A 21,514-nucleotide genomic window follows, 5' to 3' on the forward strand; every position below is an offset into this window, starting at 1 on the left:
AGTGGCAGCCCGCCAGCCCGGTGCATCCCGCCGGCGCGCCACCTCCCGCTTGGCACGCCGCAACATCCTCCGCTCTGCGAAAATCTGGCATTCGAGCGCGGTGGCATCCGCCGGTCCGGACGGCAACGGCGGCGTGCACATGGGATGGGAGTGCAGCGGAGGGACGGAGATGACGACGCGCTAGAACTAGAAGTCGCGGGGACGCGGACCGTGGTCGTGAAGGCAACGGCGGCAGGCGAGCATCGATCCAGCGAGGCCCCGATGGCCGAGATGCAGCAGCTGATGCTGACGAGCCGGTGTCCGCAATGACGATGGGCGCCTGGTCGTCATCGCCTCATGGGCATCATCTCGGCCACGCACCAATTGGCAATTGCAGCGGCTCTCCTCTGTCCCGCCCGCCTAGAGGCATCGCCATCAACGACACCAGCCTCCAAACCAACTGTTGCGGCAGCTTCCGGATTCCATTGAGCTGCGTCGTGGATTGGTCTTCAAGCAAGTACTCCGTACGCTTGAATGAGCAAATACACGTACGTACGACGAGTAAACTTTGCTTCAGAAGCACCTTAATTGATTCCGGCCAGATGCGTACATACACGAAGCCGCCGCCACCTAATCCGGCAAGGCCGCCGAGTTCCACTTCCAGCGAGACAGCGCACCTGACCGCTCCAGCGATCGAGGTCGAGCGCTAGACCTCGCGGTCGCCCCCAGAGGCTTCGCATCAACGGCTCAACGCCCTGGTGCCGCAGGGCATATTCACGACGATTACCGCAACCTCCCACTAGCTCCCATCGTCGCCCTCCTCCGGCAGCAGCAGCCGCCGCGCGCCAAGCTCATCGTCCTCGAGCTCCCCTGCCACCTCTGCATCGCCTACAAGCTCCTGATGAGCTCAGCCTTCCCCTTCTCCCGCTCTCCTGGCTGCGATCGAGGACACCAGTGATGAGTGTGTTCGGGTTGATCAGCGGAGGAAGAGGGGTGGGAGTGAGGATGACAGGTGGGCCCTAAGCCAGCCAGATTATTTGAGTCAAACGGTGCGAGTTGTTTTCATGCCACGTCATCATTTATGCGTCAGGTTTTCAGTTAAACTGTTCTAAGACGGGACGCGCACATACAACAGCAGCGACGGCAGCGAGCTAACACGCACCTACGCCATTCTTTGCACTGCTCGATGGAGATGTCCAAGCCGCCGCCGTATGATCGACCCGGTCTATGCTCTGGTCGACAGATCCGGCCGCCGCACCCTTCCCTACAACGAAGCCACCACCAGCCACAGCAAATCCGGCCATCGTGTCCAAGAGATTAATTTTCTGGAGACAGAAAGAGTCGGCCAAGGGCTGGAGCGGTGGTCTTTTTTTGCGACGTGTGCCGACTTATCGGTAGCTCATGCTCTGCCAGATCCAGATCGTGCAGGATATATAAATATATAACTTTCTCTAGGAATCCCCAGACTGGAACACATAAACAACCATGGACCATGCAAAGTTCTACGTACATCGGTACATGGTACATTCTGGTATCCAACAAAGCACTATGCCGGAGAGATTTCTAACTAGCATGTTCACATGATAAACAGCGCAAATTTTAACCACTTCCTCCGATCCAAAATAAGCGCCGCAGCTTTGAGCTAAGGTTATGCAGCTTTGAACTTTGGTTGAGTTTAACCTTCGTTCAAAGTTGCTGACTCTTATTTTGGATAGGAGTAGCAAATATGAAAGGTTGGCGATGTGCATCATCCAGGGGCAATCACCCAGACTACTTCAGTCTTGGATGCTCTGAGCAAAGATATAATGAAGACAAACAGTACCCAGAAGAAGAAAAACAGACTCAGGCATACATCTGCATCATCCAGGGGCAATCACCGTCTAACTAAGTTTCACTGCAGCAGGAAACACAGGGGTGTACATGACCTGCTGTTGGCCTGGTTAGCAGACCACAAAACGATATTGCCGCCGACTTCAAAATTGCAGTGTATCATCAATACCAGCAGCTACCCACTGGTTTCATCTTCGATATTGCTGCAAAACAATGTCAAAGAAAATTAGCTTGCACGATACAACTGATGTAATCCAAAGAAGGCATGTTGGCTTTCCCTTATTATATTGCATGCCTCAATAAACAGAAACAATATTCCTACAAATAATTAGAAATCATGTTCTGTGACTAAACAGCTACCAAACAATACAAGCATAACAACAAGTAATAAGCCCAAGCATAATGAGCTCAGAATCCATAGTGTACTCATTTGAGTCAAGCCGTCTCACCTGTGGCCGACAAGGTTGTGCGTAACCTTGCGGAGAAGATCCGGGCTGGGCACTGTTAGCAGTAGGCACCCCACCATACGGCTGCAGAGATTGTAATACCATTATTACCATAATGGCAGAATGCAATAAAGGATACATGCATGCTCATCTAGAAGAATTGTGGAAGTTTCTTAGATACGACAAATTAAAAATATAACAGATAATCGCCCATAATCACCCAAACTCATAATGCATGGTCAACTCATTCGAGTGAAGCTGTCTCACCTGTGGCCGAGAAACATGTGCGTAACCTTGCGGAAGAGATCCAGCCTGGGCACTGTTAGCAGTAGGTACCCCACCATACAGCTGAAGAGACTGTAATACCAACCATAAAAATAAAGTGGAGGTTTCTTAGGTAGGAATAGGATAACTTAAACAAGCTTAAAAACAGAAAATCACACAAACTCAGAATGCACGGTGAAGTCATTTCAGAGAAGCTGTCTCACCTGTGGCCGAGAAGGGTGTGCGTGAGCTTGCGGAAAAGATCCAGGATGGGCACTGTCAAAAATAGGCGCTCCACCATACAGCTGAAGAGACTGTAATACCATTATCATAATGATAAAAGGCAATAAAGGATACATACTCATCTAAAAGCATTGCGGAAGTTTCTTAGATAGCACAAATTAAACAAGCATGACAACAGATAATCACCCAAACATTATAAAATCAGAATGCATGGTGAACTCATTTCAGAGAAGCTGTATCACCTGTGGCCAGGAAAGATACGTGTAACCTTGGGGTGGTAAAGGTCCAGGCCGAGAATTGTATGCAACGTGCATGCTACCATACAACTCTGGGAACTGCAGCATGAGGAAAGGCACATATAAGAAAGATACTCATTTAAATGCAATGGCTAGCAAAAGATATCTGGAGAAGTCACTGCAAATACATTAGAAGTTAGCATTATACAAGAAAAATGTATATAAAATAGAACCCATAATGTTTAACTCAGGACATTTAAGGATACTATTCACTTGGTTTAACTGAAAGCACAATTGGAACATGACCCGGATATTATTTTCTGTAGCTAATGTTTCGAGATCACATGTACCCAAATAAGAACAATTCAATCAGTTTCAGCCTTATATTATGTTTAAAATGGCAAGGTTAAAAAAGACATCGGCATGTAGAGGGGGCTAGATTGCCAAGTTGCAACGGGGGTGCGCTGGATTGCTAGGTCGCGGAACGAATCTGTACTATCTTCCACCACAAATCTGGGGCATACACTACTGATGAGTTGCTCCATCTCGGTATCCAGCCGCCAGCAACCACATCTGATGCTTCCAAACAAAAGCTACCCCAAACCACACCGCCAGCCATGGCAGCTCAGCTCCAATCAACAACAAAGAGCATCAACCGGTGGGAGTGTTGATTATTGGTTTCAGTTAGACTGATTTTCTCCTGGCCCAATAGAACAACCAGTCGCACTGTTCCTATATAACAACCTAGCTAGCTTTCAAATCTGGCCGCGGGCATGCATTGTTTCTATGTTCATGGCAGCTCACTGCGAGATAAAGGGGTAGGGCTGCTGCCAGCAAAATGTAGCCAGATGGTTTAGGAGCATGGATGCATGTTACACGGTATCCATCGGACACACTCTTTGATACTCTTCCAGATTGATTTCTTTTCTAATGTGAACTCTTTTCAATCTACAGCCATGGCAACCATGCATGATGCATCTATGACCTGCATTTGCTTACATTTAATTAATAAATTAATCAAACAATTACAGTAGGTTCTTGGCTGCTATTGGATTTTTTTTATTTTTTTTGCACAACCACTAACCCGTTTGGTTTGGAGATAATATTTAACACGTCAAGGGCAAACACCTAGGCAGTAACTGCACCTGGTATATATCACATATAAATGATAAACAACTCAGTGAATATGTACCACAAAGAAGAAACTTACCCCCATGCCAACTGGTAAACCAGATCCAGGAGTAAACAGCATGCTATTAGGATAATGGCAGTGTGCTGCATCAGAAACTGGAGGCTGAGGTGGCCTCTGATAAGCCAAGGGAGTGAAACTCTTAGCATCAGCATTCAGCTCGGATTCCTGGTTTGGAAGTACCAACTGTCAGTGTCAAAGTCCATGGCTGACCAACAGACACCCAAGGAAAAAAAAGGTCAAATATAATACAGAATATTCCCCACTCTCTGACCTTCAATTTTGTGTTTAAACTTCTTTTGTCTGAGTCTGATTCCATTGAAGAGCAAGGTGTAACACACTCAGGTGTTGATGTAGAATCACCAAGTTGTTCACTGGGTGAAGTGGAATCTTGTGAGAAACCTTCCAACAAGATTTTTTCTTGGTCAGGAGATGGAGGCCCTGACGGACACAACTTTGGAGGTGCATGAGGTAGTTCACCAGGTAAAGTGGAATCTTGTGAGAAACCATTCAATAAGCTTTTTTCTTGGCCGGGAGATGAAGGCTCTGATGGACACGACTTTGGAGGTGCACATTTCAAACCTGCCAAAAGATTACCAAACGATCAGATACTCTGATGCTCAGAAAAGCCATGAAAATTAGAATAGTGCGGCTAGAAGATGTTGAAATTAATAAGGCCAACTGGATTTGTCTGAAAAACAATAAACGCATTCCTAAAGAAAATCGCCAACAGTGCCATCCCAAGATAGCTTCAAGAGGTACGTGTTTACAGCACATTGGTCAAATAGATAGACGAGCGTACCATATAATGTGGAAGGAATCAAGGGTTATAACAGCAAAAACGTAATTTTTACTATAAAAAATGATGAAGTGAACAATAAATGCTAATAATAACAGAGTTAAACAGCAGACTAAAACTATTCCGTTCCCTCCATTCATGTACAATCCAAGAAGCTTAAATCTTGCAATGTGTGTCAACTTCTTACAATTGCAGTGGGGAGACATTTCGTCTGGTATTACGATAATAAGGACTGATGGACACCAGGCGAATGTTTGATTGATGTGCATAAGAGCCCTAATGAAATGTGAAACTACACTAAATCATTTGCCAACGCAAGACTGACATACCTTCACTCTGATCCTTGTCTGACGGATCCACATTCAGCTCACAGAGAACTTTGATCAGCATATCTCTGTCTTCAACCATCAAGCTCAACCAATACTCATTCTTTCTTAGCCTTTTTCCAAGCCTGAATGAATAGACATGAGGAATTAGTCAAAATGCATGACATTCAATCAATATCAAAAATATGCATAGCCATTAAACCATTTTGCATTACCAGATGATCAGGAATTTTTGGCTCCACCACCTCTCCATTCTGATTCTTTCCCTCATGGTCTTTCGACTGAACTTGATTGGTATCTTCTTTCAAAGGTTCCATTCTGCCCTTGTGTTGCCTACATTTCCTGATTATTAGTCTCTTCACGTATTCTTCATCGAACTTTAGAAGATGCAATCGGTTCCCGACCAGTTTTCTCAAAGAGAAATAACCATTGGCACCAAGGAGGTCCAGCTTATGTCCACTCTTTTCAAATTTGGCCACCGCTGCAGTCATCTGCTTCCAACCTTCCAGAAACGTTTCCTTGTGCCCAATCACATCTAACCATGTTTCTACCATTCCGAGATAAAATGCAAATCCCGTCTTCGAGAGATACGACCAGTTTCTCATATCAAACAGAACTTCAGCTGTCAAATGAATGATGAGATCCAAGTCGAAATTGTCCTGGAGTAGATCAACTGGTCCTTGCATTCTAGGAAATTCTCCAAACAAGAACATTCCTATTTCGAGCAGCGATATCATGTAACCAGTAATATGCTTGCAGTTCTCATCATCAAGGCGGAGGATTTCTTCAACCAACAAGTATATGCTATCACAACAAACCTGCATATTCTCTCTGCAGAAACGTATGTGCTAGTTAAAATATAAGGTACGCAACTAAGTATCATTCACTGCATGTAAAATCATAACACATCCATCCATACGTGCAAGAAATAAGTAAGGCTCAATAGATGATAGCAATTGGGGAAGCTTACATCTTCGCATATCTCGAACTACAAGACATTTGATGACATTTTCCAAAGAACCATGGCAAAATAATATTGGAGAATACAAAAAACCCTCCAGCCGCTGTAGGATCAGCAGGAGTTGGCCGCACTGCAGCAAAGTAATTGTCTGTTTCACGGGATAGAATTTGAGCCACTGATATTGCCTTTTCAGGGTCAGTTTCACTTGGACGGGTGATATCGATAATCTGATATGTGTCCTATGAGGAAAAATCAAAGATTTGTTAGTACACCATCATGGCAAATGATTGAATGAAGGAAAATTAGCAATAAGCACTGGCAGTATGATGTCAAGATCACAATAAGTGTTGCAACTTTTTGCGGGATAGCACCAAACAGAAGAGTAAATCAAATGGTTTAAATGATCAGTTATTGCTAGATTGGAATACCAGGTGGGTATATTTTTCCCATGCAAAGGGGGTTGGCTCGTTCTTTAAACTCATAGACTACATTACTGGAAAATACCAGGACAAGAGCAAGGTCAGCTCTGAAGTCAAAACATCAATAAATAGTCCACACTCCACAGACCATGTAATACAAAATATCTTCGCATTATACTGGTTATCCTTCAATAATAACAAAAGTAATGGAAATTGAAAAGGAGGTGGAGGCACATGTCCTATATACCATACTAAAACGAGTTATTATTAGATAAAGGGACAGAAGAACCTTAATAGACAAGAATTAAACACTGCATACCATATATTTTATAAGATAAATTGGCAAGGACGAAATATTTAACCACTGCTCATACAGTATGGGTGTATACCAGTTCTGTGGGGGGCGTCACAGGTGATAGACCTTCGATGTCGAACGATTTTACACTTTCATAGCGCTGAAGCTTCTCCATTTTTAGTTTCATGAGATCAGCAAAGGTGGCTTTCTCAGGTAAGTAAAAATGCGGAATATCCTGCATTTAGGGAACAAAGTCATGGCCATATAAACGTAATAGAATTAGTTTTCCAGTATTTAGGTAAGAAGTAAACCATCATATCACAAGTACAAAACTTCACAGTATTCAGATCATTAGGGTAAAAATGAATTAAAAACATGTCCTAGTCTTAATTTTCCGAGAACACCCCATTTTTCCCCAAACAGCCATCTAACATTGCTTTGTTCCTCATTTGACATTACACGGGTAATTTTCATGAAAGTGGCCACTTTTGAAGCTACTACAACTTAGGGGAACGTTTTGCTTCATAGAATTTCAGGAAATCACAAACCAAGATTATGATCAACTATGCCACAATCTTAAACCTCAGATGTACCTAAGCATGCTAGCAATACTCCTGCCATCCCAAAATACATTTTGTAACAAAATCTACATCATATCCCTGTGTAGTACTATATACTAGATTATGATCAGTGAATTAAAACATGTCCCAGTCCTAATTTTCCGAGGACGCACGATTTTTTTCACAAGCAGCCATCTAACTTTGCTCTGTTCCTCATTCGGCACTACACGGGTATTTCAGTTGATAAAGATTTTCATCCCTTTAGAAGCTACTAGCAGTTATAGACAGCTTAGTATACCTAACATGCGAGCACCAATAGTATTATCAACTATGCCACTGTTGAATTTCAGAAAAGCACAAAGCAAGATTATTATCAACTACTCCCTCCGTTCCTAAATATTTGTCTTTTTAGACATTTCAAATGACTACTACATACGGATGTATGTAGACATATTTTAGAGTGTAGATTCACTCATTTTGCTCCGTAGTAGTCACTTGTTGAAATGCCTAAAAAGACAAGTACTCCCTCCGTCCGAAAATACTTGTCATCAAAATGAATAAAATGGGACGTATCTAGATGTATTTTAGTTCTAGATACACCCCTTTTTGTCTATTTTGATGACAAGTTTTTTCGGACGGAGGGAGTATTTAGGAACGGAGGGAGTATGAGTCTATGACACAATGCTGAATTTCAGATATACATCAACATACTAGCACCAATGTACTCCTGCAATCGCAAAATACAATTTATACAAGAAACTTACTGTCATTTTGCTTTGCTTCTTAGAAGCCACCCTAATTGATGCCTCAAACAGTGCCAGCATGTCCCTTTTTACATCATGTCCACCGCCGCTGCCCAATCGACGTGACGCCGACTCCAGAACAGTTCTCAGTTGACTCTGTTCTTCCTCCCCGGGAGCCCCACCTTGTGTGGGTTTCTTGAGCTCAGCCCCTCTCTTTTTTCTGGACGCCATTTCAGCCTCAACCGCTTCCCTCTCAACCCTCCTCCTGTGCACCATCTCAAGGAGAGGGGTCAGCTCAGGATACTTGGGATCAGTCATCCTCCCTTCATGGCCACTAGAAGGAGTACTCTTGGCAGTCTGGCGTCGTCCAACCATTTTAACAACCTAGGGTTAGGGTTAAGCTGATGCTCCTGTGGTGGGGGGTGGGAAGAGGTGGTGGGGGTGGGAGGAGGGGGGCCGATGCTGGGAGTGGCTGGATCGGCGGTGGTGGAGTTGGAGAGACTAGATCGCCGGTGGTGGTGGGAGAGGCCGGGTCGCCGGTGATGGAGTGGCTGGGTCGCCGGTGGTGGGGTTGGGGTCGGGGTGGCCGCCCGGGGAGGCCTAGGTGGGGAGGGGGGGGGGGGGGGCGGGGGGGGGGGGGGGGGGGGGGTCGCCGTTGGTCGGATGGGGTGGGGGTGACCGGCGGATCGGCGGTGGCGGCTGGTGGAGGACGATGGTGTGCGCCTGCGGAAGAGGACCGAGTGGGGCTGGCGTGAGGGCGTCCTGAGGCTTAAGTCTGGGCTGCCAAGCAATAAAGTAGCAACACAAGCATTTTCGAGTTAATTAAGGCCGAGTAGCTGGTTTCTGCCTGAAACTTTGTAAGTTAAATTCCGAGTATGAAATGTACTCCCTCCGTTTCTAAATATAAGTGTTTTTAGACATTTCAAATGAATTACAACATACGAATATATGTAGACATATTTTAGAGTGTAAATTCACTCATTTTGCTCTTTTATGTAGTCACTTGTTGTAATCTTTATAAAGAATTATATTTGGGAACGGAGGGAGTATAACGTAAACGTTAGATGAAATTATAAATGGCAAACTTCTACGCTAAATACCTCAAAGTATTTGAGAGCTTGAACTGCAAAACACCTTATATTTTAGGACTACAAAAACACCTTATATTTTAGGACGGAGGAAGTAGTTGTTACAGCATCTACAGCCGGACTTCTCAAACCGGTCTCAAACGCCCGGTCACAAAAAAAACCCAACTGGACGCCTCAAACCGCCCTCAAACGTCCGGACTGACCGGCACCCCTCATATGTAGCCCAAATCTAGGACGGCAGCTCCGAAGACGAGGACGAGCTGGCGCTTTGGATCACGCGGGAGCACTTGCGGGTGGATATGGGCGACAACTCCGGCTCAAGTGCGACGCTGCCTGTCACCCGCAGTCGCAGCGTCGACACCGGTGCCGGCACTTCCGCCCCGTGTGCGGATCTGTGAGGGCAGCTCAATCGGCGTCGCCCGTCCATCGGCCTCCTCCACCTACGGCCGCTGCTCCGTGCGGGCAGCCGTGGGTTCTAGTGCCCGCTTCACCGGCACCACACGGATGTGGACTCCGGAATCAGAGGCGCGCGCTGCCCGCCACAAGAGGCAGAGGGCAAGGGAGATGGGGGCCGCGTCGAATGCGGCAGCGCAGTCCTCCCGCTGCCGCCGCGTGATGCCAGACGCGCCAAACAAGGATAAGTGTCTCCTTTAGTGGTTGTACCGCCGGTCACTTACGACAGCGGAGACAGACGCCCACCGGCTCCGAGGATCAACGCCAAGGCGCTTCGACTCGGCATTGAGCAGTCCGAGCGGGAGGCGGCGAGGGTGGCCAAGCTCAAGCGCAAGCAGGACCGCATCGTCCGTCGCGTGAAGGGCTACATCATCATCTCTGATTCCTCCGACGACTATGGGTCCGACTACGACGGCTCCGACATTGACCCACCTCCTGCCTCGGAACTCTTACAGTACTAGTTATCTAGATTCTGACCAAATTCTATAATGCAAACCCAACCGTGAAATTCTAAATCGCATAGCTCTCTTCTCTCTCATTTCTCTCGTGGGGCGGACAAATGGAATTCAGTCTTTCATTTGCATAAAAAATCATTGCTGTAAAATTGAATCACCCAAATCCCTAAGTATTTTCCTTTCTTTCATAACCCTAAATCTATCTCTTCAAAGCAAGTGATAAGATATTTGATGACATAAATTTAATGAAAATGAGAAATGAAAATTGTATCATAATATATTATCTCCCATATCAAAATAATAATATATGGTGTTGCCTTTTTTCACCAAAAATCTGCATGACTAAAGATATTTTTAACACGTGTTTAATATTATAACAAAACATCATCAAAAAATTACCCAAGTTATATCTTTGCTATTTCCAACCTTCCGAGTGACCTCCAATTGGAAAACTCACGACCTCAAGTTCAAAAGTTTGGAACTAAACCAAATTTTCAGTTTTGGGCAGAAACTTCAATATTTGGCATATAGAAAATGATCTAAAAATCTCCAAAAAAATCATGAAGATCCACCTCAACCTCCTATATCAAGATGAAATCATCTTTTACAAGTGCAACTGTTCTTTCTACTTTACCCACTTCCTTTCTTGCACCTCTCTCACTCCCTCTCACTACCTCTAGACCAAGACCACACCAAGCAAACTCCCCCTGTCCTTTCTTCCCCGAGCCGAGGAAAGCCCCAAACAATGCTACAACATGGAGTGCGCCCACGCCACACCTACCGGCAACCACGGGTGATCACCTAACCTAGGTCATGTGTTGCACTATAGCGACGACGTTGTAGTCCTCGTAGATGCCTCCGCTCACCGTTTGCCTCATGTGCATTCCTCTCTTCCCTCTCTTGCTAGATGGGCCAGCCACCACCGTGAACACCCAGTCAACCTTCTCCCCATGCTACCCCATTTGCTTCATCTCGATCCAAACTTTGCTCACGCAATGCTCCATTTTCTCTTCTCCTACCCATGACGAGGACTTCCTAAGCCCAACAATGTCGTTGTGGCCTACTCATTAGTCGTTGTTCGTCACCGGTAAGCCTCTCCAACACCTCCGTTTCTAATGGGCGGGCCTAACCTGTGAGGATGATCATTAGCGTTTAAACCCGTTGCAGGGTCGACATGTGGACTTTAAAATACTTACATGTGTGTACAAATTCAAAGTACGCTTTCATTGCAGGAAGGCGTATTTAAGTTTTTGGCATATAAGCTTTCTATTAATTTGATTGAAATCGTATTCCTAGATATATGCATGAGACGTCAACGATTACTCTCAAGTTTGCCTTGGTTCTCTATTTTATTATGTTCCTTAGTTAACATTATGTGGATTCTCATTAGTTAACAAAGAAAATGAGCTTGTTTCGCGGAGTAACAATGAGCAATAAACAACCATAAATTACTCTGAATCCAAATGAAGTTATTTTTTTATAAATCCACAAAAATCTAAGTATATCAAATTTTATCAATTTCATAATTTGGGGTTTTCTGGAATTTATTATTTATTGGTTATAATTATTCATTCTCATCAATTAGAAGGAAAAGTTTCAAACGATATCATCAAATACCCTGACCAGTACCAAGATCCGATGGAGCCACTAAAGCACCCGCTTTGATCATGTTGACCCCATACTTGCTTATTTATATCTTGGTATGATTAAGTGTGCATTATTGATTTCATAGAAAATGTCATTACGCTTAGAAAATAGTTGCACTCTATTATCACTCCGTGCACAAGTCTATACCCATAACAAAAGCTTAGTTCTACCTATGAAGGGGAGCCTTGGCGCGGCGGTAAGTTGTTGCCAGTGCAAGTCCTGGAAACACATCTTGTAGGTAGAAATACAAGGAAATGTTACGTACAAAAGATTCAAAGTGGTCGCACCGTTCTCAGGCACTGCCATGCCCTTGTGTGCTTAGCTCTACCTATAAGCTTCAAAATAGGCCGAAAAGTATATGTATGTTATAATCTCCTTAGGCCCGCAAGTGCATTCAATGTATGACTTGTTGATTGACCAGACATGTTCGGCCTCCTTTGGTTTGTAGGATTTTTATAGGAATTCTATAAGATAGGATTTGCAAAGGAAAAATTCATTTGAATCTCTTTGGTTTGTAGGAATGGATTCCTATTCCTATGTAGGATAGGAATCAATCCTTCACATTTTGGAGAAAAAAATATTAGCCTAAACTTAATGGAAAAAATCCTATCCTATGCATCAAATGACATCTCTTTCTCTATAGAAATTAACATGCATGTCATCTCACTTTCTATGATTTTCCTATTCCTATAAAATTCCTATCCTATGAATCAAAGAAGGCTGAAAGAAGATCCAATTTATTGTGCGAAGTGTATGTGCGAACTATAATTATTTTTCCTAGTGAGAGGTTGTAGGGTTAAGACATGTTGATTCGGATCTGGATTTATCTTTCGGAATTTCCATTGCATGACTTCAATGATACTCAGCACATGAGATCTTATGTGTAAACTGCCACCGTAATGGTCTCATTTGTGTAAGACTATGCTTCTTATTGATGTACTTGTGAAGCAAGTTTGGTTATGCTTAGCGACACGTCAATGGGATCATTGTTGTATATACATGGACGATTTGGTAAGGTAGTGCATTTATCATAGCTCATTGTCTACTTTTGGCTTCACCAATCACTTATTGGATGGTCTAGAAAAGTCAAAGACACGAAGCTCAGTCTATCAACAAACTACACCTTGCGACTTGACACAAACCATAAAGGATTGTATATGAACAAGGATTTAACTAAATAAAAAATTATCAAAGGCCTTCACATGTCATGGGTCACCCTAGATAGGTAGAGGCTAGATACTACCTACTACAACAAGCAAAACAATTGGGAAAATGGTTATCCTCTTCGTCCTTAAGATTTGACCCTCACAAGTGATCCCGGTAAAAATGGCACTAGAGCAAAACATAGAGAGCGGACGCATATGTCAACACGTTTGTTTATGAGACACAGTGATTGGGTGTGCAACGCAACGCAAAGCGCTAGTTTACTCAAGTCGGCACAACGGCTCCACAGTCTAGCAGCGGTGCATAGGACTGTAAGGATCAACCACCCCCATGCCGCCCAAATTCCACAATACACGTCGGTTAATACCTAGGGAAATCAAAGTGATACCTATGCATTCTTGTCTTGTTGATAGCTACTTTCTCCATCCGGAATTACTCGACTCTGAGAGTACATCCATCTCAGTGTCAAGTAATTCTAGACGGAGGGAGTATTTGTGTTCATATTTACATGTGGTATATGTTACTATAGCCAATAGTGGTGAGTAATCACAAATCAATATCAACAATGATGTCAATGAAAAATCAAATATATGCGAAAATTGGAGCACTAAGAGCATCTATAGCCGGACTTAGCAAATCTGGCCCCTCAAATGCCCGCGGGCACGTCTGGCGAGTCCGGCGGCACTGACCGAGCACCCCTCAAATAATGTAATCCACATCCGTACACCTCAATTACCATATCTCAAATCCATACAAACTCATGCAACTATATCGATGCACACACATTGTCCGGCTACTCCATTCACTACTAACTAAACATGCCATCGGACTATCAAAATTTGACATGTTTGGCTATGGTGGAGTTCATCCACAGCTGCCCTTGCCCTTCTCGGCGCCCTTGCCGTCCTTCTCGCGGAAGTACCGGTCGAAGACGCGGTACGGATCGAGCCGGATCTGCTCGTTGCCGAAGCTGTCCTCGCTGTCGTTGTCCTCCTTCTCCTCATTCAATGGCAAGGACCGCCCGATTCTGCTCTTGGGTGAGGGCGCGCATGTTCCTCCGCTGCCATTTCTTCACAATATGAGTGTGGATGGCTTCCTCCTCCGCGGCCGCCTGCGCCGTCGCATCAGCCGCCTCCGCAACCGCCATTTCCGCCGCGATACGGGCCTCAGCGGCCCTTATCCTCTCATTCCCATGGAGAGCCGCCAGTTCCTGGTAGGACTCCTAGTATGCCCAACCGGTGATGGGAAAGGAGAGGTGTTCCGGCTGACGGGACCGCAAGGATCCAACACTAGAAGACTCGAGCGCTCGGGGAGCCGACGCTATGGTGTCGCTACAGGCAGACCTGTCCGTCGGCCGGGCGCTGTCCTCCCGGGAGCGGTGGAGTGCAATGCGGACTGCCATTGCCTCCTCCAACCCACACGGGATGACACCCCACTCAAGGGATCCGGACTGGTCGGAGTCCAATCCGCTGCCTGCCATGGCGGAGAAGGCCGAAAACCGCGGGGAGATGAGCTCGGGTGGCGGAGGGGAGTGGAGTGGAGTGAAGTGGCTAGGGTTTGATCTGGCGAGTGGACGGAGACGAATATATGTGGAGTCGTATGGGCCAACATGGGTCGGGTCCGACATAGCGGGCGTGCCCGGGCGCCCCCATATCCGCCCCATATTTGGATTGGATATGAGGGGGTCGGACAGCCCAGGCGTTTGAGGCATTTATCTGGGTCAAAAAAACGTGACCGGCCCATGCTGTAGATGCTTTAAGCCATTAATTAATATGGCGGAAGGTGTGACGTAACTTCTAGTGTCATAATTTTCTGTTTAAACTTTGAACTATTTGTATTTTTTTTGCTAATTTTAACTTATTCACCTTATGACGGTGTGAGACTATATATGTATGTATGTATGTATGTATGTATAATATATATAATCCTGGCTCGGCCACTATGCAGCTATGGCGCTATATTTGCAAGAGATCAATGTGCCAGCTGCAAGCTATGCAGCTGTGGCGGTATATCTCAAGGATATCAATTGTGGGCTGCAATGCCTGAGGATGCACCTACAAGCACGAAAGCAGGGGCTAAAATGTTTAATCGTCCTCTAATGGCACTTTGTTGATCTGTAATGAATATAAATAGCCCTGTTTCCGGTCGTTTCCTTGCACCTCTAGAAAAATTTCCTTCCAAAAATCTAGGTTTATACAGTACATCTCAATAAATCTAGAGGCGGGTCCGCTGCTCAATAAGATCTACTAGATCAGACGCACCATGTGTCTGTGTCTATAGTTCTACCGGAGCCGTGTAAACCATCTTAGAGAAATCAAATCACAGTGCAAATTTTGTGGAGGGGGGTGACTTACTGTATTGACAGTCGTAAGAGCTCATCTGAAATCGATGAATCGTCACCGTGTTGCTCGCTGGAGGGTTGTCGTGTCAATGGTATTCGTAAGGGGGACGGATCTCAGAACAGATAGAAGGCACCACTGGAGTTCTTGCTGTCCACAAACGCCTCCACATAAACTTGAACAGATCTGGGGAATTAAAAGTGATGAAAACATGGATCCGAACAAACCTGGAATTCTAGACAAAAATTAATCACCAGTAATCGCCAGGCTCCTCCGGGCCGCCGTTTGTGCGGCCGGTGAGGTCCTCGCCGGCAACCGGCCAGGCGTAACTCCGGTCTCCGGATGTAGACCTCCATCAGCCATCGCCATGTTCCGCCGTCTCTAGGAAGAGATGCGATTTTTCGATGCGGTTTTTCTTCGTGTGGCAGAGAGAGAGAAGGGGGGCAGGACGACTCAATCAAGGAAAAAAGCACGGAGAAGATGTTTCCAAGGAAACGTAACTTGTCATGTCAATGTCTGCCAGACTGGGTGGGTGGCCCAATAATCGGGCGGGGTGGTTGTACAGCTACCATATACGTACACTATTACTCTATATTTATTACGTCGAGCCGCGCCTGCCCCACCTTTATACGCACTTTTTTTCTTTGTCAAACCAGGCTAGGGCCCTGCCAATGCTTCACCTTAGTATAAGATGCTAAGAGCAACTCCAATGGGGCGACCCATTTCATCCGCGGGCGTCCGTTTGGGTCGGTGCGGACAAAAAAGCCGGCCCAACGCGCCGATCCAAACGGACGCGCGTCCGCTTTCGTCCGCCTGCCGACCCATTTCCGACCCATTTTTTAGGCTGACTAGCTAAATACCCGTGCGTTGCTACGGGATGAAACAATATTTAAAGAGAGGTAACGTGAGGCCGATTGTCATCGGCCATGGTGGCGTAAACTATGTTTTGACGTCATTGGTATATTGGTATATATCAGCTACTGCCTGGAGAAGGGTGGCGAGATTATCAATGGCTATGACTTTAGCGATCCTCGACGATTGTCGTCAATACAACAACCCAGGTCTTTGCGGCCTCTATCACATGTCGACATCCGGACGGGACGCCAGTGTGTCATGTTGCATGCTCATGGATGGATAATAAGCCAGATCGCGCGACATAGCCCGGCTTCCGGTGTAGGCAATCGAGACTTCATACATAGTCATGGTGGGGGAGCCACCTTTGTGTCTGTGGTCGATGAGCAATCAAGGCAATGTCGTTCGAGTCGACCACATCTGAACGAAAGATGGGCTGGCGACATAGAATCCCTAGCGTAAAAACCCTTGTTTTTCGCTTGATATGTTGATGGAAAGCTTGATTTGGTTACACGTAGACAAATTTACTCCTTCTGTCCGGGATCGTAGGCTTGATATGTTGATGGGAAGCTTGACAGGTTTCCTCTTTTCTTTATGGGCGCTGATCTGCACCGGTGCACCGGCCTAGATTTGGGCCGGTTGCCTAGCAGCCGCCCGATTGGAGCAATCAGATCCGTTCGATCTGCATCTCTCCTTCCTCCCGCACAGGATCCAGCCCGTGTCACCTCTGCTTCGCACCCGTGCCGCCACCTCGCGCTCATCCGCGGCTAACGGCCACCTCGGTGTCGCCACCGCTCGCCCCCCTGTTCGTCATGCTTGTCGTCTATTGTCGCCATCAACGAAGACATCTCTTTGATGGAAAAATCATGGCGGCCGTCGTGGCAACATTTTCATCACTGGATGAAGCAAAACAGATACATAGTTGTAGTAAAAAAACATTATAGCCGTCTACTACCGGTTGTAGCTCACCGTGCAAGTCGCAAACACAAGGCCGCCGTCGTGGCAACGATTTTAATGATAGTCGTAGCAAAGCATGGTCACGGTTGTAGCAAAAGAACATCATGGCCGTCGCCGCTAGTTGTAGTCGCCGTGCAAGTCGTGAACATTAGCGTCTTCTGTTGTAGCAAATCACCTTGCCGGTTCCAGCAAATGAACACCGTGGTTCCAACATTTTTTGTTGCCGGTTCCAACATCTAGCAAGAGCGGGTTGCAGCATCTGTGGGCGCGTGGTCACCGCGGTCACCACCTCGTAGTAGCATAAAATCATGCCGGTTCCAGCATCTATCCAGAGCGTTCGCAGCATCTGCAAGTGTGGTCACCGCGGTCACCGTCCGTAGTAGCAAAAAATTATGCCCATTGTAGCACTTTGGCTCACCGATCGTAGCATATTTGGACGCCAGTTGTAGCACCGCTCGCTTGTCAGAGGCATCCTGGTGCTTGGCCTCATCGCGCGCGGCCATGGCGAAGGGAGCGGGCATGGTGACGGGCGCATCCATGGCGACGACGGGATCTGAAGGAGGAAGACCAAGAGCGCAACAACCCCCGTGTGTGGATGCGGCTAAGAGAGAAGGGGATTGGAGAAAGAAGATAAGGCGGGGGCAGGGGCTCGCGCCAGGCGTACGATGGCCTCGATTGAGTGGCTCGCGTGGGACCGGCCGAAAGTTTCGGCCGGCGCACCGCATAGAAACGTTTCCCTTTCTTTATTCATTCCTAGCTCATTCCTCTTTCGGTTTTCTGCTTTATTTGCAAATTAGCCTTGCTTTCACTCTATTTGATTTCTTTCACCAATACTACTAAGAAACCTCGGATCAAATTACGATGGAAAAGGGTTGGCCAAGTAAAGCAACAAATCCTTACGTTCCTTCTTTTCGCTGTTATTTTTTTCTCAAGGTTTATCTCTCTTGACCAAATCAAACTTGCCTTTTTCCTCTTTCTTTCCTAACTTTCTCCATAGATTCATGATATATAAACATTTTTTTTGCGAATAGATATATAAACGTATTATATAGTGCATGAATAGAAATATATACTATTATATTATTTATATTAACATTATTATATTATTTATATTTTTCAGGTCATAAAAGCGGGATGTCTGAGTGAGCATTCAACCTGAAACTTTATGCATACGAAAAATGGAAAAAGAAGTTCATCAAGGTACAATGAGAATACACCACAAAAGCATATGCGCCCTTCAAATAAACAACAACGTTGAGAAAAGCCTACTCATAGGGAGAATACACCTTGTTTGGTCGACCATTATGTATTTTTTGTATGGTCCTAAATAGTCATATGAATGCAAAGCAACAAACAATCAAGGTAAAAACAATAACAATAATAATGAAAGGTGCCGATTACGACAATAGATATCAGACCCATGTAGCTTGCCTGAATTTGTTTCTTGAGCACACCCATTTATGTGGTTAGTCCACGGCAAATGAAATACATTGATTGCTCCAACACATTCCTGGTAATATAGAAGGCAAAATGTACAAACATCATCCATGCGTCTGTACTAAAGTTAGTATAAAATTGAGTCACTTATTTTGAGATGGAGGGAGTACATAAATAGCAGAAGTGGTCAAATATGGTTTGAATAGCAGAATCTACAAATGATGTGCATTTACAATAATCACAAAACTTGAATGACACCTACACCTGGCCTGCATACTGAATTCATGTGATCTATTCTTCTCCTTTTATAAAATCAGAATTGCATCAAAGTATATGCCTATGTAGTATATGTAATATGCAATATAATTGTTCGTATAGGGCTGATCTAGCTGTCGACTTATCGAGTGGTTTAGTACATGAACGAGGTAGTGCAAAGCTGGCTCCAGGAGCAGATCGATTGGATGCTGGCAAAGCGTGCACGTATACAACATGCATCTGCCTCGATTAATTCCTACGGTGGCTGGATGCTTACGTACATGAAGAATCGATTGATTCCTACGGTGGCTGGATACTTACGTACATGAAGACTCGATGTATTCTCGCCGGCTAGAAGCACACATGAGTAACACACACGCGCGCGCGAAAGTGGCACAACATGGGTTGGCCGAAGGCGGCATGACGGGGTGACACGAGAAAACCGGAGGACCTTGTCATGGTTCTGAAGGAGACGAGAAGGCGGTGATCAGTTTGTTTCGTCTCTTTCTATCTCAGCGAAAGTCTCCTTCGTCCAAATTGAATTGGATGAAAATGAGCAGGTCCTAGATAACTACGAGAAAGGCATATAAGAGAGATTAGTGGGAAGGAGATAATTGCATGAAAGGAGAAATGTGTGTTAATGGGAAGGAAGGGATTGTGTCCCGGTTTTCTACATGATAGATATGCATGAAAGGAAAGATGGATTGCGTTCTGATTTTTTGGAGAGTAAGAAAAAAAAATGAAATCTGGAAACGTGGAGGAGATCGCGCAAGGGGTGGGGCTGGCGACTTCCTTCGATCGATGGGAGGGGAGGAAACGAATGAACGAACGACGTACGGACTCCTCCATTAGGAGTAGAGATTTGCATCAAGGCGAACACAAGACTGACGCGCGCGCGCTCGCCATCTTTCCTCACCGGGCCCACTAGTCGGTGGCACAGTGGATTCACACCCTCGCCCGCCTGCTACGTCACCGACGCTGCCGGCCATTTTTTCAGATTAAAATGGATACATAGGTAGTTCTAGCGTACACAAATAAAAGAAAAAGACCACTAGTCGTCGCTTTCTGGCTCCGACTCGGTAATGTCCCCGTCTGACGTCTGAAGGTAGGCGTCAGCAAGCTGCTCGTCTTCAAAGTCCCAACCTGACGTTTCTCGTAGCTTCAGTTTCAATTGAGCTGCCTGCTTCCGCGAACGCTTGTCCTCCCGATAGGCGGCTCGCTCCCTCCTCCTCGCGTCCCTCTCCGATCTCAATTGCTTGTAGAACTGGCGCTCGTCGACGATGTCCTGCGGGAAGCCTCCGCGCCACATGTGATGGCCTGGCTTATTAGGGATGATAGACTACTCATATCAATAAGGAGTTCCTTCTTTTCCGGTAGCCCATTCAGACAGAACTCCAAAGTTAAGCATGCTCAGCTTGGAGTAGTGTCAGGATGGGTGATCAACCGGGAAGTTGCTCCCGGGTGCGCATGAGTGAGGACAAAGTACGCAGAAAACACTAGTATTGATCTGTGGGGACAGTCTAGATCCCACCAGGAGTAACGACCACCGGCGGGTGACAAGTTGGACCAACACTCAGAGGAGCACTGGCCCGGGGGTTTAAAATAATGATGACCCTTGGGCGTGCGACCCCCAAGGGAAAAGAAAAGGCTAGGCGGCGAATGGTAAAACCAATGTTGGGCATTGCTGGAAGAGTTTTATTCAAGGCGAACTGTCAAGGGGTTCCCATTATTACCCAACCGCGTAAGGGACGCAGAATCCGGGAACATAACACCGATATGACGGAAACTAGGGCGGCAAGAGTGGAACAAAACACCAGGCATAAGGCCGAGCCTTCCACCCTTTACCAAGTATATAGATGTATTAATTAAATAAGATATATTGTGATATCCCAGCAAGTAAACATGTTCCAACAAAGAACAACATCTCCATGTTCCAACAAGGAACACAACTTCAATCTTCACCTGCAACTAACAATGCTATAAGAGGGGCTGAGCAAAGCGGTAACATAGCCAAACAACGGTTTGCTAGGACAAGGTGGGTTAGAGGCTTGGTTCAACAATATGGGTGGCATGATAAGCAAGTGGTAGGTATCGCAGCATAGGCATAGCAAAAGAGTGAGCAACTAAGCAAGCAAAGATAGAAGTGATTTCGAGGGTATGATCATCTTGCCTGAAATCCCGCAAGGAAGAAGAACGAGTCCATGAAGAAGACAAACGGACGTAGACGAACGGTTCCTCACAAACGCGACGTTATCGGAACCAACCCGAAGAAGCAACACCGGAAAGAAGCACACAACATAGTAAACAACCACGACAACAACATGGCACGATGCGCAAACAAGTATGATGCATGTCCGGTTTAATGAGGCATGGCATGGCAAAGTGCACAAACAATCCTACAAATTAAGTGGAGCTCATTATGCAACGGAGTTGCATATTGAAGAAAACACCACATGACTTATTTAGTTCTCTCTCGTTTATGTACCCAATAATATTAAATGTTGATTAACATGGCAAGGGGTGAAGCACAACAAAACTACCTATCTAGGCAAGTTTAAATGAGGCCGGAACAACAAC

The 21,514-nt window shown here is 45.7% G+C and overlaps 1 protein-coding gene across 9 annotated transcripts; it reads right to left on the reverse strand.

Moving 5' to 3' along the window:
* Positions 1-1,467: 1,467 nt before the first annotated feature.
* Positions 1,468-15,921, reverse strand: LOC125540257 (basic salivary proline-rich protein 2-like). 9 transcript variants are annotated; one of them, XM_048703846.1, is made up of 9 exons: positions 5,528-5,831; positions 5,316-5,437; positions 4,462-4,769; positions 4,209-4,355; positions 3,005-3,097; positions 2,744-2,824; positions 2,523-2,612; positions 2,259-2,339; positions 1,468-2,012 (listed from the first exon to the last, which is right to left on the reverse strand). In XM_048703846.1, the coding sequence occupies exons 1-9, from the start codon at positions 5,581-5,583 to the stop codon at positions 1,998-2,000; spliced, it is 993 nt and encodes a 330-aa protein (XP_048559803.1). In that variant the 5' UTR covers positions 5,584-5,831; the 3' UTR covers positions 1,468-1,997. The 9 variants fall into 9 exon arrangements, 2 of the variants coding, with proteins under 2 accessions (XP_048559803.1, XP_048559801.1); XM_048703844.1 differs by having other exon boundaries at positions 2,744-2,833; XR_007297265.1 differs by lacking the exons at positions 1,468-2,012; positions 2,259-2,339; positions 2,523-2,612; positions 4,209-4,355; positions 4,462-4,769 and adding exons at positions 6,283-6,512; positions 7,082-7,222; positions 8,312-9,070; positions 15,452-15,622; positions 15,691-15,921 and having other exon boundaries at positions 2,790-2,833; positions 5,528-6,143.
* Between the last annotated feature and the right edge of the window lie 5,593 nt (positions 15,922-21,514).

The sequence above is a fragment of the Triticum urartu genome, chromosome 2 (assembly GCF_003073215.2).
Source record: "Triticum urartu cultivar G1812 chromosome 2, Tu2.1, whole genome shotgun sequence".
Classification (NCBI taxonomy): domain Eukaryota; kingdom Viridiplantae; phylum Streptophyta; class Magnoliopsida; order Poales; family Poaceae; genus Triticum; species Triticum urartu.